Here is a 21735-nt window from a genome sequence, read left to right as displayed (position 1 = left end):
AGGATGGTCACAGCAGATACTGATAAACATGGATTATGAGGATGGATGATCAAGTTTCTCACTCTCTCCTTTAAATCTCAGTTTTTTCTTCTTCACAGTTTATCTGTTAATTTATTCATGAATAACACTGAAAGAGTTTCTGTTATATTTCCCCTTGAACATCACCTTATTAGGGCGGCATTAGGAAATAGCCCCCCTCCAAAGAATGAATGAATGAATGATGATAATAATAAAATGATTAAAAAGCAGAGCTCAGAGTGGTAGATGGTCAAACATGGATCCACGGGTGGTTCAACTGCATTTGGTGACGTGACTAAAGCAAATCTTTCAAATAATCCCACCATCAACGGGATGTTGTCTCCTTTACTACGGTTACTTTACTTGGTCACCGTGTGAATTTCTTTGAAATGAACCAAATTCTTTTATTTGTTGGTTGTTGCATATTTAAGCTCTACAGTCAGGAAAGGAGGAGATGAGGCCTCAACAATGTTGGGTTGTAGCTGTGGTTCAGGTTAGAGTGAGTGTCCATGGAATAAATGTAAGTCAGTGAACTGGAAACATGACTGTGTTCAAACTTTGTTTCCTTTTTATAATGAGTCTAATCAAAGGTGGACAGAAGTATCTCCACTTTGACTTTTCTGTGTCACCATCAGAGCTTCTGCACAGTGTGGAGAAAGATCCAGAAGCAGAGCTGGACTGCAGACAGCCAGTCAGAGCAGCTGTGTACAAAGTAAGACTGAACATCTGTCTGCTGATGGACTCATTTCTGAAAACTGGACTTCTTGTGTTGTTCAGACATTGAAGAGTTTTCTTTCTCTTTAGTCTCATTGTTTTCTTTCTTTCAGCAGATGTTGGTCTGCAGGAGGTTTTAGATGAACATAAGATCAGTCTGAGGAGGAGATGTGAACGTGTGACTGAAGGAAGTGATGAAACAGGAAGTAGAACCCTCCTCAACAGGATCTACACTGAGCTCTACATCACAGAGGGACAGAGTGAAGAGGTTCATACCCAACATGAGGTGAGGCAGCTGGAGACAGCTTCCAAGATGGACGCCCTCCATGACGCTCCAATCAGGTGCCAGGACATCTTTAAAGCCTTACCTGACCAACAGAGACCCATCAGAGTGGTTCTGACCAACGGCGTGGCTGGTGTTGGAAAAACCTTCTCAGTGCAGAAGTTCACTCTGGACTGGGCAGAGGGCTTGGAGAACCAACATGTCAGTGTGGTGGTTCTGCTTTCATTCAGGGAGCTGAACCTGATCAGAGATGAGCAGTACAGTCTTCTGGAGCTGCTCCATGTTTTCCATCCAACATTACAGAAGGTCACAGCAGAGAAGCTGGCTGTCTCTCAGCTTTTGTTCATCTTTGACGGCCTGGATGAAAGCAGACTTTCATTGGATTTCACCAACAGGAAGCTGCTGTCTGATGTCACACAGAAGTCATCAGTCAGCCAGCTGCTGACAAACCTCATCCAGGGAATCTGCTTCCCTCGGCTCTCGTCTGGATAACTTGCCGACCTGCAGCAGCCAATCAGATCCCTCCTACATGTGTTGACAGGCTAACAGAAATACGAGGCTTCACTGACGCCCAGAAGGAGGAGTACTTCAGGAGGAGATTCAGTGATGAAGAGCTGTCCAGCAGAATCATCTCCCACATGAAGACATCCAGGAGCCTCCACATCATGTGTAGTATCCCAGTCTTCTGCTGGATCACTGCTACAGTTCTGGAGCACATGTTGACTACAGAGCAGAGAGGAGAGCTGCCCAAGACCCTGACTGACATGTACTCACACTTCCTGCTGGTTCAGACAAAGAGGAAGAAGAACAAGTACCATGAGGGACATGAGACGAGTCCACAGGAGCTGACGGAGGCTGACAGGGAAGTTCTTCTGAAGCTGGGGAGGCTGGCGTTTGAACATCTGGAGAAAGGAAACATCATGTTCTACCAAGAAGACCTGGAGCAGTGTGGTCTGGATGTGACAGAGGCCTCGGTGTACTCAGGAGTTTGTACAGAGATCTTCAAAAGAGAGTGTGTGATCTTCCAGAAACCAGTCTACTGCTTTGTTCATCTGAGCATTCAGGAGTTTCTGGCTGCTGTCTACATGTTCCACTGTCACACCAACAGGAAGACAAAGGTGCTGGAAGACTTCCTTAAACCAAAATCTTTAATCAAGATGATTTCCAGTGTTTTTGATAACAAAGATCTCCAATCACTTGATATATTTCTGAGGAGAGTCATGTCTAAATCCCTCCAGAGTAAAAATGGCCACCTGGACCTGTTTGTTCGCTTCCTTCATGGCCTCTGTCTGGAGTCCAACCAGAGACTCTTAGTAGGTCTGCTGGGTCAGACAGAGAACAGTCCAGAAACTATCCAGAGAGTCATCAACAACCTGAAGGAGATGAACAGTGATGAAATCTCTCCTGACAGAAGCGTCAACATCTTCCACTGTCTGATGGAGATGAACCACCTCTCATTATTTCAGGAGATCCAAGAGTTCCTGAAGTCAGAGAAAAGATCAGAGAATAAACTCTCTGAGATCCAGTGCTCAGCTGTGGCCTTCATGCTGCAGATGTCAGAGGAGGTTCTGGATGAGTTGGACCTGCAGAAGTACAACACATCACAGCAGGGACGACAGAGACTGATTCCAGCTGTGAGGAACTGCAGAAAGGCTGGGTGAGTCCAGATGTGATCATTAACATCATTGATCAGTGTAGGTTAGTAGTTTAATTTTGAAAATAAAATCAGATTGTAAGCACAAAGTGTTTGTGTCCGTACGCTGCAACCTTCCACACCATCCTTTATTGTACAGACTCAGCAGCAGCTCCATGGATCCCAAATCCAAGAGTGGAGAACAGATTTGAAGTGTGTCACATCCATGCAGTCACAGCTGTTTCCACCATGTTTCCACTGATATTAATCCTGTTCAATGACACGTTTCATATCAGTGAATATGTTCTTTAGGACGTCCACTGACATGTTTAAGTGTCCTGCTGGAAATCACTCAAATCATCCATGAAATCCATGAAAAATCCTTTTAGTGTTTCTAACTTCACCCTCTGTCCTCTCTCTCTCTCCATCCTCCTCACTGCTTCTTTCACTGATAATCACACAAACATCGTATTCAGCTACAAAATAACACAATAATATCATCTGATGATCATTATTATAAGAGCAGGATCCATATTTGATATCAGAGTAACACACTGCTTGGTTATGTGCAGTCATCATCAGTGACTGTGGGTCAAACAGAAGCTCTCTGATTGGTTGCTGACCTTGGTCACCTGTCCACTCTCACCTGTTTGTGTTTGCTCTCTCTTTGCTGTCTCCATCCTCTCTCTCTTTCTCTCCCTCTCTGTCTTTGTACCGTCACTCAGGTCCAATGGAAACAGTGACATTTACAAACCAATCAAAGACAAACTGATCCATGTCAGGTTAGAACAATATTCAAAGTGAATACAGGCTGCTGCTGGACACAGACAGGTAACATCATTTGGACTTGCTGTCACCTGGATCTGGACTCATAAACACTGAAGCCCTGAACAGGAATACAAATCATTTTCTGCCAACTAGCGACACACCATCAGATAATGGCTCAGAAAGCTAAAATGAGCCAATCATTTCTGTGTTTAGTTCCCCTGAAATCAGATCTGATATCAGCAGCTCTGAGTTCATTCATCATTATTGTCCAGTGATGAGATTTCTGCTCCGTTTGGTAACAGTCAGCAGGTTTTTCCTGCGTGTGGACGTGAACAGTCGTACCTGACAGCAGCAGGTAGCAAACAGAGATCATCTTTCCAGCTGGAACTCTTCACTGAGCTGAACTCATTCAAAATGTTCTGGAGTCAAAACAGGAAACAGTCCAAATGTGTGTCTTCAATCTGACTCTGGATCAGATCTCAGTGACAGACTGTGGACATTATGGAAGCCTAAATGTGACACCATCTTCCTCCTTCATCTGCAGATTAAAGCCAAACAAAGATTCTCATTAAAAGTCTGCAGGTCTGAGAGAGACTCAATCGTTGTGTCATGTCAAACACAGTAAGCACCGGGGGAAACGCGCTGGCATTAGGAACAGACTGAGACAGCAGGCGCATCGCGCACCACTGCCCAGTATCCTACTGGCCAACGTACAATCCATGGAGAACAAACTCGATGACCTAAGAGCAAGAGTCACCTTCCAACGTGACATGAGGGACTGCAACATTCTGTGCTTCACGGAGACATGGCTGACCCCCACCGTGCCGGTCCAGGCTGTAACTCCGTCGGATTCATTCTTTGTGCTCCGCGCGGACAGAACGGCAGAGTCGAACAAAACAAAAGGTGGAGGAGTGTGCTTCATGGTAAACAGAAAGTGGTGTGATGCCAGGAGCATTTCTACTCTCTCCAGCAGCTGCTCGCCACATCTGGAATTCCTGAGCATTAAGTGCCGCCCTTTCTATCTGCCCCGTGAGTTCACCTCGGTCATCGCCACGGCAGTCTACATCCCACCCCAAGCGGACACAGGTATGGCTTTGTCCGAACTACATGATGTGCTGAGTTCGCTTCAAAACAAAGATCCGGGCGCAGCCCTCATTGTAGCAGGAGACTTTAATAAAGCGAACCTCAGACAAGTCATGCCAAACTTTTACCAGCATGTCTCGTGTCCGGACGAGGGGGACCGAATTTTGGATCACTGCTACACACCATACAAGCAGGGCTACAAAGCCGTCTCACACTCGGCTTTTGGGAAGTCTGACCACAACGCCATCTTCCTCATCCCCCAGTATAAACAAAACATACGGAGGGAAGAAGTAACCACAAGGGAGGTGAAACGGTGGTCTGCCTAATCAGAAGCTACGCTACAGGACGCACTCGATGACGTCGACTGGGACATGTTCAGAGCATGCGCAGTCAACATCAACGAGTTTACGGAAGTAGCAGTAAGCTCACAACATGCTAGCGGAGGAGATTATCCCCACTGCGAGAGTCACCACATTCCCTAACCAGAAACCGTGGATGGACAGATCGATCCGCGCTGCAGTAAACGCCAGGACCGCCACCTACAACGCGGGTCTCGCCACTGGCGATATGAGCGCCTACAAAGCGGCATCATACGGCGTGCGGCGCGCGGTGAGAGATGCCAAACGCCGGTACCGGGAGCGTGTGGAGTCCCGCTTCCACCAGGGCGACACGGAGTATGTGGCACGGACTACGCACCATTACGGACTACAAACCCAGGGACACTGCGCCGATCAACGCCGACTCTGCATTCACCAATGAGCTGAACCAGTTCTTCGCCCGTTTCGAGGTTAGCCAGGCGGCTAATGCCATCTACCGCTGGACTACCGAGGACAATGACGTCATCAACGAGAGACCGGTGACCAGCTTCGCGGAGCATGACGTCCGAGCGGCATTGAGGAGAGTGAACACAAGGAAAGCGGCGGGGCCAGACGGCATCACCGGCCGTCTGCTGCGCTGCTGTGCTGACCAGCTAGCAGGTGTGTTCACTTACATCTTCAACGAGTCCCTGGCGAAGTCTGTGGTCCCCACATGCTTCAAAAGATCCACCATCATCCCTGTGCCAAAGAACAGCAAACCCTCATCCCTGAACGATTACCGGCCAGTTGCGCTGACCTCGGTAGTCATGAAGGTGTTTGAGAGGCTGCTGAAGAACATCATCTTCTCCTCCATCCCAGACACCACAGATCCGCTCCAGTTCGCCTACCGACCCAACAGATCCACTGAAGACACCATCGCCCATGTCCTGCACACCACCCTCAGCCACGTGGACAAGAAACAGGGTAACTATGTGAGAATGCTGTTTGTTGATTACAGTTCAGCGTTTAACACAATAGTGCCCAGCAGACTGTTCACAAAGCTGAGGGACCTGGGACTCAACAGCCGTCTGTGTGCATGGGTGTTGGACTTCCTCACCGGCAGAACTCAGGTGGTGAGGGTGGGTGGGTGTGTCTCCGACAGCATCACCATCAACACAGGAGCACCACAGGGGTGTGTCCTCTCGCCACTGCTCTACTCCCTCTACACTTCGGACTGTGTGGCCACCCACGGCTCCAACACCATTGTGAAGTTTGCTGACGACACAGTGGTGTTGGGTGCCATCTCCAACAGCGATGAGACGGCCTACATGGACGAAGTGAAGAATTTGGCATCATGGTGCCAGGACAACCACCTCCAGCTGAACGTCAGCAAGACCAAGGAGCTGGTGGTGGACTTCAGAAGGAGTCAGCACAGAGACTACAAGCCCATTTTCATCAATGGAGCTCCAGTGGAGAGGGTGCAGTCCTTCAAATATCTTGGTGTCCACATCTCCTCAGACCTGACATGGGCTGCCCACATTCAGGTCCAGACCAAGAAGGCTAGGCAGCGCCTGTATCACCTCCGACAACTAAGGAAGTTCAGGGTCTCTCCAAAGATCCTCAGGATCTTCTATACAGGCGCTGTAGAGAGCATCCTCACACAGAACATGACAGCGTGGTTCGGGAACAGCTGTGTGAAGGACCAAAAGCTCTCCAGAGAGTGATCCGTACAGCAGAACGCTGCTGCAGGATTGCTCTCCCCACTTCAGGACACCTACACCAGGAGATGCCGGACTAGAGCAACGCAGATACTGAAGGACCCATCCCATCCTGGCAACAAACTGTTCCAACTTCTACAATCTGGTAGAAGGTTCCGCATCATCCGGGCAAGGACAGAGAGACTCAAGAAGAGCTTTTATCCTCAAGCCATCCGGCCCTAAACCAACCCCCCCCCACACACACACACACACACACACACACACGCCATCTCACATCATCTATAATTGACTGAGACTCTCCTCCAGACACTCAATTCCTTTAACTTTAAATATGTTTATAGTGTCCATTCTGTAAAATAGTCAGATGTCTATTCATATTAATGTACAGAATTCACCTGCTGCTGCTTCTACTGCACATTCACCCAATGTATATACTATATGTATATATAAATATGTATATATATAAATATATATACATATTTATATATATATGTTTAGAATGTTATTCCTCTACACCCCCCATGTTTTTTTTTTTGCACATGTCGAGGAGCGTGTCAGGATACATTTCACTGTGTGTTATACTTGTATAACTATGCATGTGACAAATAAAGAACCTTGAACCTTGAACCTTGAAGAGGAGCTGAAGCACAGATGTGAAGAGCAGATTCATCAGATTATGACCTCACTCTGTTTTGTCTTCATATACATTCAGTCTGTGTTTATAATGCAGATTTTCTTCTTTTATAATAACACATTTTATATTTTCTATCATCACAGACTGACTCGGTGTCGACTCTCAGAGTCTCACTGTGAAGTTGTGGCCTCAGCTCTGAAGTCCAACCCCTCCCATCTGACAGAGCTGGACATGAGTAGAAATAATGACCTCCTGGATTCAGCATTGAAGCTTCTGTGTGCTGGACTGGAGAGTCCAAACTGTCGACTGGAGACTCTGAGGTGAGTTCACTGACTGCAGCTGTTGTTGTTTTTCTATATTTCAGGTCTTTGATTGATGTTTGAAACTTTCTTTAGTTCCTAAATGTTCAGGATGTGTCTGAAGACAAATGTGAAGAAGTTTGAGTGCTTTCAGAAATGTTGTCTTTCCAAACGACTGAACAACAGTTTTTCCTTTTGGCTCCAAACAGAAGTGACAGACTTGAGCAGGGTTCATTTAAAGGCTGACAGAAGTGGAGTGGTGATGGGGAGATGTTTGACAGGACAGTGTTTCAGCCTCCACAGGTTCATGTTGTGCTCCATCAGTCAGTGAAGATGAAGTCAGTGCTGATGAGGCTGTAGAGTGTGTGAGGGATGTGAATGAGGATGATGAAGATCTGATGATAGCAGATAAAAACAGGCTGCAGAGACTTTGAGCCATACAGGGCACACAGTGTGTGTACAGAACAGCTGAAATCATTCTGGAGGCCTCACTGGAATATGGAAGCATCACAGTACAGCTTCACTAAAGTCTCTGATATGAGATGAGAAATGAAGCAGCCAGAGCTTTTTCATGAGTGGAAATCCACTGTGACTGTGAGCTGCTGCTACAGCCTCCAGATTAGCCAGCAGCTCATCCTGCTCAACATTTTCTCACCAACTTTAATGGAAGTGTGATGTTTTCAGCTGGAGTGATGGTCAGGGTGGCCTCCCTCTCCTCTTCTTCTCCTCTTCCTCTTTCATTTGTAAAGCCACTTCTGCTGCTTTCATTCATTTGGAAGTCCTGTAGCTGAGTTTGGGAGAGACTAACAGCCTCGGCAGCAGAGGGAGAAAGGCTGTAACACCACCACTTTACTCTGTTCTACCTGTCACATCATTTTATCAGGAAACAAATATGTTTTACTATGTTTGTCTTGAAGATGTAAGAAGATCACATGGTGCTTTTTATTATTGTGTTGGTTTGTTTCCTGTCTCTTGGATGGAGCCCAGCTGTGCGTGGCCCCTGGGCCTGTGGTCAGAGTGTGTGCTGGATAATCCGGCCCAGGATGAGGCCAAACTGACATGGGATGAAATGTCTGTCACATAATTGAGCTTAGTGTAGTTTCATTTCTGCACAATTTAAAAACAATCAAAACTTTTTTCTGTCTTTTCTATGTTATACTGTAGAATTTCTTTGATACTGTGTCCAAAAGGAGCAGCTTTTACTTTGAAGGGGAGCCGTCTCTGTTTCCTCTTCAGGTTGGATGATGGAAGCAAATGAGTGTGTGATGTTCTTTCAATGTTGCACTTTGTAGACGCTCCCTGAGCACTGGTCTCACAGCCAGCTGCACATAGAGACCAGTGTTGTTAGTCCAGGTCAGAAGATGACTTGTTGGAATGAAAATGAGCTTGTAGATTGTCTGCTTTAATAATGTGACTGGAAAAAGGCGTTGGACTTCAAATATGTCCATTTCTTTCACACTTCACCTTTAAAAGTGAAGCCTTGTGGTTCCTGGAAGGAAAAACACGACTTTTTCAAGTCGCTGTCCTGTTTTTATGATAAATGTACGACTTTAATGTGAAACATTCAGAGTTTTTTCTCTTGTTGTGTTTGTTTGAAGCTGCTTCCTGTTGGCTTCAGCTGTTTGGAGTTTCCATTTTCTAAACTTCTACATTCTGAACCTTCTTCAGCTCTGAACAGATGATGAAACACTGAATGATTTCAAGCTCACACTTTGTCTAATAAACTTACATCTTTCATTCTTTATACAGATTGAGCGACTGTGATTTGTCAGAGATCAGCTGTGATTATCTGGCAGCAGCCCTGAAGTCCAACCCCTCCCATTTGAGAGAGCTGGACCTGAGTAACAACAACAACCTGCAGGATTCAGGAGTGAAGCATCTGTGTGGTTTCCTGGAGAGTCCAGGATGTGGACTTGAAACTCTGAGGTCAGTCAGCATGTTTTAGTTGTGCTGAGATGAATATGATGTGAAAGTTGTGCTGACACTAAACTGCAGACATCAGGCTGATATTATACTGATCCACACTGAGGATCTTCATGGTAAAGTCTGTTTTCTTCTTCTCTGGTTTAGTCCATTGACTGCAGCAGAACAATGTTCACATTTCAAACAGTGATACTCAACGTATGGCCCGCCGCCCCACGCCGCCTGCCCACCTTTCCTGATTCAGAGAGGGGACCCTGATTAACTGTGTAGTGTTCTTCCTCACAGTTCTAAGTATCAGACACAACCATGAATAATCCACAGCTGACTGTCTTTAGCAGGTCAAAGGTCACGGCACACAGCAGACAGTGGGAAATATTCTAATTCTGATCATTTATCAGCACATATCCATATGTATAAAAACAAAGCTGACACTGTGAGACTTGATCAGAGGTGTGATCATCACAGCAGAGGCCTTTGTGTCAAAGTCACTGAGGATCAAACAGAAACACATGAAGCAGATTTTCCTCTTCTGGCTTTTTTATAGCAGATAACCTTCAAAATATTCTGCAGTCGATCAAAAACTGAAGCAAACCATGAATCAACATGTGAACATGAGCTGATGCTGCTGAAGTGAAGCAAAGTTACAGAGGTTTGATTACAGACACAGCTGAGAGTTTGTAATCTGTCATCATTTTAAAAGGTTTCAATTTCTTCAGTATTGAACAGCAGAAATGAGGCTTTGTTTTTTCGAGGCCGACAGCAGTGAACACAACAGCAGACTGGTGCGTAATAAGCAGTGAATAATGCAGAAAACAGATTTTTGAAGGTAAACTGTTCTTGAAGTACACTGAGAGAGAGAGCTGTGCAGGAAGTAAAGGTCAAAGTCAGAGAGAATTCATGACCATGTTCATCAAACGTAAAGCGTAGTTTGGATCTTCTTTTGCTGCTGGTTCACTCAGTTTTGGTTGGAGACAGATGAAACCTGCAGCTTCAGGATCTGTGAGCTGTCCACTTTCAGCCCCGACGGCGTGTCCGTATGCGTGCCGTCGAGTGAACGATCCACGCTCTGTGTTTCCATCTTTGTGTGTTTAGCTGCTCTCATTTACTGTTTTATCTGTTTGCTTGTTGTTGAAATACTTTTGGGAGCTTTAACCTGAGATTCTGGCAAAATACATTTATATTAAAAATCCATTCAGGATTGAATGAATCAACATCGCTTTATTCAAATTAAAACCATTTAAATAGGAAAATCCATTTTTTACAGCCGCCTCTAATGCTGGGTAATGTCAGCTGGTCCATGTCAGCTGGCTGTGAGGCTCAGGGAGCGTCTACAAAGTGCAACACTGAAAGAACATCATCCATAAATATTGAGGAATAACTGGACTCTCATACAGCGAGACTCAAATGCCTTTAAACATCAGCTTATCCTGCTGATCCAAGTCCAACACTGAGTTTGTAAAAACATGTTTGTCAATCATTTTGTTTGGTTTCTGAGGAAAATGATTCAATAACTTGCTGCTAATACACAACATTTCATCATATTTCCTCATAACCCTCTTTTGTCTGACCATTTGATCCCATTTGAATTTGCAATCAAGGATCCACAGAGTTTGGTGACAATAATGACAGTAGATGTTTGTGTGAAAGTGCTGGAAGCAAAAGAGTGTGTGATGTTTTTTCAGTGATGCACTTTGTAGATGCTTCCTGAGCACTGGTCTCACAGCCAGCTGCACATAGAGACCAGTGTTGTTAGTCCAGGTCAGAAGATGACTTGTTGGAATGAAAATGAGCTTGTAGTTTGTCTGCTTTAATCATGTGACTGGAAAAAGGTGTTGGACTTCAAATATGTCCATTTCTTTCACACTTCACCTTTAAAAGTGAAGCCATGTGGTTCCTGGAAGGAAAAACACGACTTTTTCAAGTCTTTGTCCTGTTTTTATGAGAAATGTACGACTTTAATGGTGTACAAGGTTTATCTCTTGTTGTGTTTGTTTGAAGCTGCTTCCTGTTGGCTTCAGCTGTTTGGAGTTTCCATTTTCTAAACTTCTACATTCTGAACCTTCTTCAGCTCTGAACAGATGATGAAACACTGAATGATTTCATAAATGTCTAATAAACTTCTTTCATTCTTTTATATAGATTGAGGGGCTGTGGTTTGTCAGAGATTAGCTGTGATTATCTGGCAGCAGCCCTGAAGTCCAACCCCTCCCATCTGAGAGAGCTGGACCTGAGCTTCAACAAGCTGCAGGATTCAGGAGGGAAGCATCTGTGTGGTTTCCTGGAAAGTCCAGGATGTGGACTTGAAACTCTGAGGTCAGTCAGCATGTTTTAGTTGTGCTGAGATGAATATGATGTGAAAGTTGTGCTGACACTAAACTGCAGACATCAGGCTGATATTATACTGATCCACACTGAGGATCTTCATGGTAAAGTCTGTTTTCTTCTTCTATGGTTTAGTCCATTGACTGCAGCAGAACAATGTTCACATTTCAAACAGTGATACTCAACGTATGGCCCGCGGCCCACACGCGGCCTGCCCACCTTTCGTGATTCAGAGACAGGTGACCCTGATTAACTGTGTAGTGTTCTTCCTCACAGTTCTAAGTATCTGACACAACAAAGAATAATCCACAGCTGACTGTCTTTAGCAGGTCAAAGGTCACGGCACACAGCAGACAGTGGGAAATATTCTAACTCTGATCATTTATCAGCACATATCCATATGTATAAAAACAAAGCTGACACTGTGAGACTTGATCAGAGGTGTGATCATCACAGCAGAGGCCTTTGTGTCAAAGTCACTGAGGATCAAACAGAAACACATGAAGCAGATTTTCCTCTTCTGGCTTTTTATAGCAGATAACCTTCAAAATATTCTGCAGTCGATCAAAAACTGAAGCAAACCATGAATCAACATGTGAACATGAGCTGATGCTGCTGAAGTGAAGCAAAGTTACAGAGGTTTGATTACAGACACAGCTGAGAGTTTGTAATCTGTCATCATTTTAAAAGGTTTCAATTTTCGACTTTGACAAGTGAGGTTCGCAATTTGCCCAGCAGCCTCTGTTTTGTTTATTGGGGATAGATTAGCGTCATGTTTGGGAGACGCAGGGGGTTGGGCGGGTCTTGTTTGTCTGTTTGTTTGTTTTTCTTTGTTCTGTTCTTTTTTTTGTTTTGTTTTGTTTTGTGGCTCACATGTGTGTATTCTAATTTTTTTCTATGCTATGCAAGATTAAACTCTTGAATTTGATCACTTATAATTATAATGACTGATGTCCAGGGCAGTGTAAAGGCAGAGGGGGGAAATTTGCAGTTGATCTAATGGAACGTGAAGGGGCTGGGTAGTTCTATAAAAAGGGGGAAGGTTTTTAAGCATTTGAAATCTTTATCGGCAGATATTATCTTTCTGCAAGAGACACATATTAAAAAAGACACACAAGACAGATTAAAGTGCAATTGGGTATCTCAGATATATCAGTCACCATTCACCTCGCATGCGCGCGGTGTTGCAATACTCTTTGGGAAGAATGTCCCCTTCCAAATGACTTCTATGGTTACCGATCCTCTAGGTAGATATATAATGGTCTCTGGTACCATAAATTCTCATCCCTTAACATTCTTAAATATATATGGCCAAACACAGACGAACCAAGTTTCTTTAAGAGAATTTTTGATCTGCTCCCAGATAACGACTCTAATATAATAGTGGCTGGAGATCTTAACTGCTATCTTGACCCCTTCTTAGATAGATCATCTACACAATTAGTGTCAGAATCAGCTTCTTCAAAACTGTTAAACAACCTTCTCAAAACTAGGGACATGGTAGACATCTGGAGGATCCAACATCCTACAGGTAGAGAGTACTCGTTTTACTCACATGTTCATAAATCTTATACCAGGATTGACTATTTTCTAGTGAGCTCACGTCTCATTTCTCAAGTCACCAACTCCAAGTATTATAATATACTAATATCGGACCATAGCCCATTAACAATATCATTAAATCTTGCACTTCCAAAGCAGGTTTTCGCTTGGCGACTTAACGCTAATCTTCTTAAGGATGATATTTTTGTTAAGAATATAACCTGTAAATTGAAGAATTACATAGAACTAAATGATAATGGTGAGGTATCCGATTCAACTTTATGGGAAGCACTGAAGACTGTTATGAGGGGCGAAATAATCTCTTATACTTCAGCTCTTAAAAAAGAAAGAGAGAAACGTCTATCGGAAATCAATAGTGTTCTTCCTGATCTGGAAAGAACGTATCAAGTTTCTAAATCTCCTGTGGATTATAAAGAGATAGTGAAATTAAAATATGAATATAATGATATAATGAGTGGCCTAGTTAGTAACTTACTTTGGAAACTGCGACCCAAGCATTTCGAGTTTGGGGATAAACCTGGTATGTTGTTATCACGACAGCTGAAGGGTGTTCAAGCTACAAGAGCAATACATAGCATTAAATCCAAAACAGGAACTCTGTTAACTAACCCAATCGATATAAACCGTCGCTTCAGTGAGGTCTATAGTGAGTTATATTCTCTTAAGCATAATGTGTTACAATCTGATCTTAATGGCTTCTTCGACTCTCTCCCGTTGCCTAAATTGAAGAACTCATTCCGGGATTATCTTGATTCCGAGTTTACTCTTCAGGAGGTTATCCAGGCTATACAATCATTCCCTAATGGCAAAACGGCGGGACCTGACGGTTTCTGTCCAGAGTTCTATAAGACATTTTGTGACATTCTTGCACCACTTGTGCTTAGGATGCTGCGCAACTCGAAAGAAGAAGGAAAATTGCCTAAAACTTTATGTCAAGCCAATATTACTCTCATTTTGAAAAAGGGAAAAGATAAGACTGACCCTAATAATTTTAGGCCGATAGCACTTCAAAATTTTGATCGTAAGATAGTTACAAAAATCCTGGCTACTAGATTGAACAAACATCTGGCATCCATTATTCATCCTGATCAGACGGGGTTTATCCCTGGTAGACTTTCCTTTTTTAATGTTAGACGATTACTCAATATCATCTATTCTGACTATAAAAATTCTAAGGGAGCCTCTGTTTTGGCCTTGGATGCACATAAAGCTTTTGACCAGGTCGAGTGGCCTTACATGTTTGAATCACTGCGCAGATTTGGGTTTGGTGAATCTTTCATTTCTTGGGTGAAATTAATTTACACAGAACCAACATGCTCTGTTTTGACAAATAACAACCAATCTGCCCCATTCCCCCTGCAGCGCTCGGTGCAGCAGGGCTGTCCACTATCCCCAGCCCTCTTTTCCATTGTTTTGGAGCCTCTTGCTGTGGCTATAAGAGTGCATCCAGACATCAAGGGGCTCCAGGTTGGAAGTGTTGAATCACTAATTAGCTTGTACGCTGATGATGTAATATTGTACCTGCAGGATGCTGAACAATCTGTTCCTCTGCTCCTCAGCCTGATTGCAGCTTTTGGTAAAATATCAGGATATACCATTAATTGGTCAAAGAGTGAGTTTATGCTTCTTTCCAACAACAGTTCACCAGAATTTCTGCAGCAAGTTCCATTCAAAGTAGTCAGGAACCACCTAAACTATCTCGGCTTGATTATACCTAGAGATCCCAAATTAATATTTAAATTGAATTTCAATGAGTATTTGTCAGGGCTAAAGCAAAGCATTGAATACTGGAAAACACTACCTTTGTCAATGATTGGACGTATTAATTCAATTAAGATGATTTCTCTTCCTAAATTTTTATATTTATGTCAAAATCTCCCCATTTATCTTACAGCAGCCTTTTTTCAAACAATTGGACTCAATCCTTCAGTCCTATATTTGGAATGGTAAAGGGCTAGAATCTCTAAAGTGCATTTGCAGAAAACTAAGAGAGAAGGAGGGCTGGGTCTGCCAGTTTTTAAACATTACTACTGGGCTGCTAATATCAGAGCATTAGTGTTCTGGCAGCAGGACTCCCCGGATAATCAGGTATTGACCTCCCCATTGTGGGTTAGACTAGAAGCTGAATTAGTGAAAAATTCCTCTCTGTCGGCTATGTTATTTACTAAGCTTGGAAAATTAGACACTTATAAATGTCTGGGTTTTGTATTAAAACAAACCACCAGAATCTTGAATCAGATTAGAAGATTTTTGGCATTGCCAGACACATCTGTACAGACGCCAATATGTTTTAATCATGATTTTATGCCTCCTTGGCAAGACAAGACTTATCATGACTGGAGAGACAAGGGTTTGGTGTATATTAAAGATATGTATATTGATAACAAATTCTTGTCATTTGGTCAACTAAAAGAGAAATATAATTTGCCACATTCACACTTTTATAGATATTTGCAGGTCAGGCATTATATTCAAACTAAGTTTAAAGACTTTGCAACTTTACATTCGGAGCACGGGATCTATGAAATACTCAAGAGCAAACCTGATTCCAGACATCTGTAGGATTATAGGAATTATTTTAGGGTTACTGTTCATAACCATCATCTTTATCATTGCATTAATTATCATTTCATCCAAGCATTTATTGAAGTGCTGGCATTAGGTTATAATTTGTATTACAGGGGTTATCATAATCAAATATTAACAGGTTTATTACAGGTTGTTCTAAAATTTAAAGGTTTTCGAATGTTTTTATATTCTTACATATAGTCTTCAGTGGGTGAGAAAACTGAGTTGCAGGCTGACAGGAAACGGCGTACTTTTGCAGAAGTGAAACCGAAAGCAGAGCGAGTGCAAGCCAAAGAGCCAAAGAGTTATTATGCATTTATCTTTGATTTAAGCTTTTAGTAGAGGCTTTTGATCAAAACATTAATTCAGTAGAGTACACATATATAGTCTTGGTTCGGACATACACGTAACCACACGCACACTTAGTTAGAGGGATCACTGATAGGGGAAAGTTCAAGTTGCTTAAGTTGAGGTCAACTAAGGTTCAGAAAGCAGATGCAAACTCTGCACGTACAGACAGACAAATAGTGAGAGGTCATGACACGTACGCAGTACACAGCATGCACGCGCCCTTCTGCACGCACACACACACACAGATATAAACTCTTACCTACTAAATGAGTTTTAGACTGCAAAGTTGTGCCTGTATGAGTGACATTTTCTACAGGAAGTGCACCTGATGTTCCAGGAGATAAGCGACAGCGAAGGCGGGCTGACAGGAAGCATCAGCCGTGAGACACGAAGATGATGTTCTATGTTAAAAGTCGTTGTGGTTTTGGTGTGACGAAATCTGCCTAGTAACAGAAAAGGGGGCTGTACAATTCTTAACCCCATAAAACAGTTGTCTGAATATGATAAAGACAGTTCAACACTGATTGGGTTGTTGAACTCACACATGTGTTCATTAAAATGCCGTCTAAATTGCACACGCCTGGATCTGTGGTTATTTATGGATTCCTCTCTCAACATTGAACCCTAACACATCTTATCACAAAAATTGTACAATTATTTGGCGACTCTATTGTAGTGCATACCGTTGAGATTAGGCAGGCTTGGGAGAAAGAATCGGGCATGAGGGTGCCCGAATCTATGTGGAGTAAGTGTCTGTCCAAAATCCATTCCTGCTCTATAAACAGCAGACATCAATTAATTCAATTTAAAATCCTCCACCGGTTACACTATTCTAAGGTCAGATTGCACAAGTTTTATCCTTCTATTTCCCCAATGTGTGACAGGTGTAGATTTGAGCAGAAGGCACGTTGTTTCATGCCTTTTGGTCTTGTCCTCATTAAGAGGCTTTTGGTTTAAAATATTTGACTGGTACTCCAAGGCATATATGAAACCTTTACAGCCTGAACCTGAACTTGTAATTTTGGATGTTCTCCCACGTCAGAGTTACTTCCGGTTAAATTGCAGGGGCCACTGGAACTAGGCCTGATTGTTGCCAAGAGAATAATAATGAGGGAATGGAAGTCCCCACCCTCCTTCCTTTCAGTTGTGGGTAACAGACATGATGTTCATAATACATATTGAAAGGTTCAGTGAATACTCAAAAGACTCTTTTCTGAATGTCTGGAACCCCTTTTTGGAACACTTTGCAAAAGCCAGACTGGGCTAAACTAGATTTGTAAACTCTCATTAATTTCAGGTTTGTGTATGTGTATGTATGTGTATATGTGTATATATATATATATATATATATGCATGTAGATGTATGTATGTGTGTGTGTATGTATATGTATATATATCATGAAGTGCAAGTCTGTTTGAATTAACTGTTTTTCCTGTAACGCAACCGAGCCTTTTTTTTTTTTTTTTTTTTTTTTTTTCTTTTTGGGGGTGGGGGGGCTGTTTTTGTTTCTGTATTATATTTTGGAAATTTAAAATAAAATGATAAAAAAAAAAAAGGTTTCAATTTCTTCAGTATTGAACAGCAGAAATGAGGCTTTGTTTTCGGAGGCCGACAGCAGTGAACACAACAGCAGACTGGTGCGTAATAAGCAGTGAATAATGCAGAAAACAGATTTTTGAAGGTAAACTGTTCTTGAAGTACACTGAGAGAGAGAGAGCTGTGCAGGAAGTAAAGGTCAAAGTCAGAGAGAATTCATGACCATGTTCATCAAACGTAAAGCGTAGTTTGGATCTTCTTTTGCTGCTGGTTCACTCAGTTTTGGTTGGAGACAGATGAAACCTGCAGCTTCAGGATCTGTGAGCTGTCCACTTTCAGCCCCGACGGCGTGTCCGTGTACGTGCCGTCGAGTGAACGATCCACGCTCTGTGTTTCCATCTTTGTGTGTTTAGCTGCTCTCATTTACTCTTTTATCTGTTTGCTTGTTGTTGAAATACTTTTGGGAGCTCTCTCTCCAAAAGTTGATTCTGTTCATCTGGACGTAGAGTTTTGTCGGAGAAACGTTTCGTCACTCATCCAAGTGACTTCTTCAGTCTCAGCTGACTGCAGGTCTGACAGACAGCTCACCCAAACAGAGAAAAACATCCTTGCTAAAGGGTTGAATTTTGCCGTCACACCGAGACAAATCCCGCTAGTGGAGCTGATCACAGCCACAGAAACAGCAATTCGTAACAACAATATTGCAGAAGTGGAAGCAGAGCAACTACGGACGAAGGTTTCAGCCTGTCTCAGCAATGCAAAGCCCCCAGCATCCAACATCACCATAGAGGAGAGGAAGGCACTCACATCATTTAGTAATGAAACAGCATTATCATCCTTCTGGCAGACAAGGGTAGGTGCACAGCTCTGCTAAACCAGAAAGACTATCACGAGAAAATTTTGTCACTACTCAGTGACAGAAATACTTATGAGCCCCTGAAATGAGACCCAGGAAGTGGCTACAGGAAGAGGGTGATAGACTGTCTGAAGCAGTAGAACAAGACAAGGCTATTGACCGGACCTCATACCACAGGCTATACCCAGGGGAGACTACACCAAGTCTGTATGGTTTACCAAAAATACATAAGCAGGGTGCACCTTTAAGACCGATTGTCTGCATGATCAACTCGGTCACCTATAACATCTCCAAGTTTCTGGCTTCGATCCTCAACCCGCTGGTGGGCAGCTCTGAACACCACGTCCAGAACACCCTGGATTTTGTTGAGAAGGTGAGAGATGTCATGATGGAGGCAGATGAAACCATGGTCTCGTACGACGTTACATCTCTCTTCACTTGCATCGCAGTCACGGAAGTGTTGGAGGTAGTTCGTAAGAGATTACAGGATGACACCAACCTCAGCAGCAGGACCACTCTCAGCATCGACCAAGTGTGTTTGCTTTTGGAACTGTGTCTCAATTCCACCTACTTCACATACAAGGGTCAGTTCTACAGGCAGAAACATGGGTGTGTCATGAGCTCCCCAGTTTCACCCATCGTGGCCAATTTGTACATGGAAGAAGTGGAAAAGAGGGCTCTGCTATCCTACCCTGGAACACCACCAAGCCATTGTTTCAGGTATGTGGATGACACCTGGGTGAAAATCAAATCTCAGGACGTACTACATTTCACGGATCACATTAACTCGGTGGACCAACACATCAAATTCACCAGGGAGGATATGAAAAGTGGCAGGTTAGCCTTCTTAGACTGTGAGATTTCCATCAGTAATGGGGGACATCTAAACGCTGACGTGTACCGTAAACCTACACATACGGATCAGTATCTAAGGTTTGACTCTCATCATCCACTGGAGCACAAACTGGGTGTCATCAGGACGCTACAACACAGAGCGAACACCATCCCCACAGACACAGCAGCCAGGGAGGCAGAAGAACAGCACATCAAGAAGGCCCTGAGTAAATGTGGTTATCCCAGCTGGACTTTTGTCAAAGCTGGGAAGGCACCTAACGAAAGCTCCAGCCGATCCAGGAGAGAAGGACAACCGCTGCCCAAGCGAAAACCTGTAGTGATCCCATATGTGTCAGGAGTATCGGAGCAGTTGAGACGCATTTTTTCTAAACACCGGGTCTCTGTGGCTTTTAAACCCCAAAACACGCTGCGCCAAAAACTGGTCCACCCCAAGGATCGGGTCCCCCGACACAAACAGAGTAACATAGTGTACGCTGTTAAGTGCAGGAGGATTGCCAGGATTTATACGTCGGGGAAACCAAACAACCTCTGGCTACAACACAGAAGAGCGACCTCGTCAGGCCAGGACTCTGCAGTCTATTTACACCTACAGGCCAGTGGACACTCTTTCAATGATGAGGATGTACACATCCTGGACAGGGAGGAACGCTGGTTTGAGGGCGGAGTCAAGGAGGCCATTTACGTGAAAAGGGAAAGACCATCTCTGAATCGAGGAGGGGGCCTAAGGGTACATCTGTCACCATCTTATAGTGCTGTGATTGCAGCCATTCCCCAACTCTCTGTGAATGGTACTCATGGCCATTGATCAGTGGTATTTGATCAATGGTCATGGTAATTTGCATAATTATGATTAAGGAACTGACCTCACAGCCCATTGTTCCTTCAGTGGGCTGGTTTCAGTCATTATGCAAATGTACTTTTTATAAGGTTTGGGGAAACCTGCAGTCAGCTGAGACTGAAGAAGTCACTTGGATGAGTGACGAAACGTTTCTCCCACAAAACGCTACGTCCAGATGAACAGATTCAACTTTTGGAGATTTACTTTCCTGGATGATTGAGAATGCATCAAGACGTTTTGGGAGCTTTAACCTGAGATTCTGGCAAAATACATTTATATTAAAAGTTGATTCAGGAAAGAATGAATCAACATCGCTTTATTCAAATTCAAACCATTTAAATAGGAAAATCCATTTTTTTACAGCCGCCTCTAATGCTGGGTAATGTCAGCTGGTCCATGTGCAGCTGGCTGTGAGGCTCAGGGAGCGTCTACAAAGTGCAACACTGAAAGAACATCATCCATAAATATTGAGGAATAACTGGACTCTCATACAGCGAGACTCAAATGCCTTTAAACATCAGCTTATCCTGCTGATCCAAGTCCAACACTGAGTTTGTAAAAACATGTTTGTCAATCATTTTGTTTGGTTTCTGAGGAAAATGATTCAATAACTTGCTGCTAATACACAACATTTCATCATATTTCCTCATAACCCTCTTTTGTCTGACCATTTGATCCCATTTGAATTTGCAATAAAGGATCCACAGAGTTTGGTGACAATAATGACAGTAGATGTTTGTGTGAAAGTGCTGGAAGCAAATGAGTGTGTGATGTTCTTTCAGTGTTGCACTTTGTAGACGCTCCTGAGCTCTGGTCTCACAGCCAGCTGCACATAGAGACCAGTGTTGTTAGTCCAGGTCAGAAGATGACTTGTTGGAATGAAAATGAGCTTGTAGTTTGTCTGCTTTAATCATGTGACTGGAAAAAGGTGTTGGACTTCAAATATGTCCATTTCTTTCACACTTCACCTTTAAAAGTGAAGCCTTGTGGTTCCTGGAAGGGAAAACACGACTTTTTCAAGTCTTTGTCCTGTTTTTATGATAAATGTACGACTTTAATGTGAAACATTCAGAGTTTTTTCTCTTGTTGTGTTTGTTTGAAGCTGCTTCCTGTTGGCTTCAGCTGTTTGGAGTTTCCATTTTCTAAACTTCTACATTCTGAACCTTCTTCAGCTCTGAACAGATGATGAAACACTGAATGATTTCAAGCACTTTGTCTAATAAACTTACATCTTTCATTCTTTATACAGATTGTGGGACTGTGGTTTGTCAGAGATCAGCTGTGATTATCTGGCAGCAGCACTGAAGTCCAACCCCTCCCATCTGAGAGAGCTGGAGCTGAGCTGGAACAACCTGAATAATTCACATGTGAAGCAGCTGTCTGATCTTCAGCAGAGTCCAGACTACAGACTGGAGACTCTGAGGTCAGTAGAGTGATGGAGTGAGTGGGTGGTGCTGTCAGCAGTATTGTACTAAA

The 21735-nt window shown here is 43.3% G+C and overlaps 1 protein-coding gene across 1 annotated transcript; it reads left to right on the top strand.

Moving 5' to 3' along the window:
- Positions 1–1985: 1985 nt before the first annotated feature.
- On the top strand, positions 1986–11973 carry LOC120438860 (NACHT, LRR and PYD domains-containing protein 12-like). Its single transcript, XM_039609337.1, has 4 exons — positions 1986–2672; positions 7291–7467; positions 9196–9244; positions 11968–11973. The coding sequence occupies exons 1-4, from the start codon at positions 2101–2103 to the stop codon at positions 11971–11973; spliced, it is 804 nt and encodes a 267-aa protein (XP_039465271.1). The 5' UTR covers positions 1986–2100.
- Positions 11974–21735: the final 9762 nt, after the last annotated feature.

The sequence above is a fragment of the Oreochromis aureus genome, linkage group 3 (assembly GCF_013358895.1).
Source record: "Oreochromis aureus strain Israel breed Guangdong linkage group 3, ZZ_aureus, whole genome shotgun sequence".
In the NCBI taxonomy this organism is placed as follows: Eukaryota; Metazoa; Chordata; class Actinopteri; order Cichliformes; family Cichlidae; genus Oreochromis; species Oreochromis aureus.
This window is presented reverse-complemented; position numbering and strand designations above follow the sequence as displayed.

Excerpts from the sequence above, each read along its gene's own strand:
- LOC120438860 (XM_039609337.1), top strand. The coding sequence starts at position 2,101 with ATGTTCCACTGTCACACCAACAGGAAGACAAAGGTGCTGGAAGACTTC. Across the intron at positions 2,673-7,290 it reads AGGAACTGCAGAAAGGCTGG|ACTGACTCGGTGTCGACTCT; the intron begins GTGAGTCCAGAT and ends CTATCATCACAG. Across the intron at positions 7,468-9,195 it reads TGTCGACTGGAGACTCTGAG|ATTGAGCGACTGTGATTTGT; the intron begins GTGAGTTCACTG and ends TTCTTTATACAG.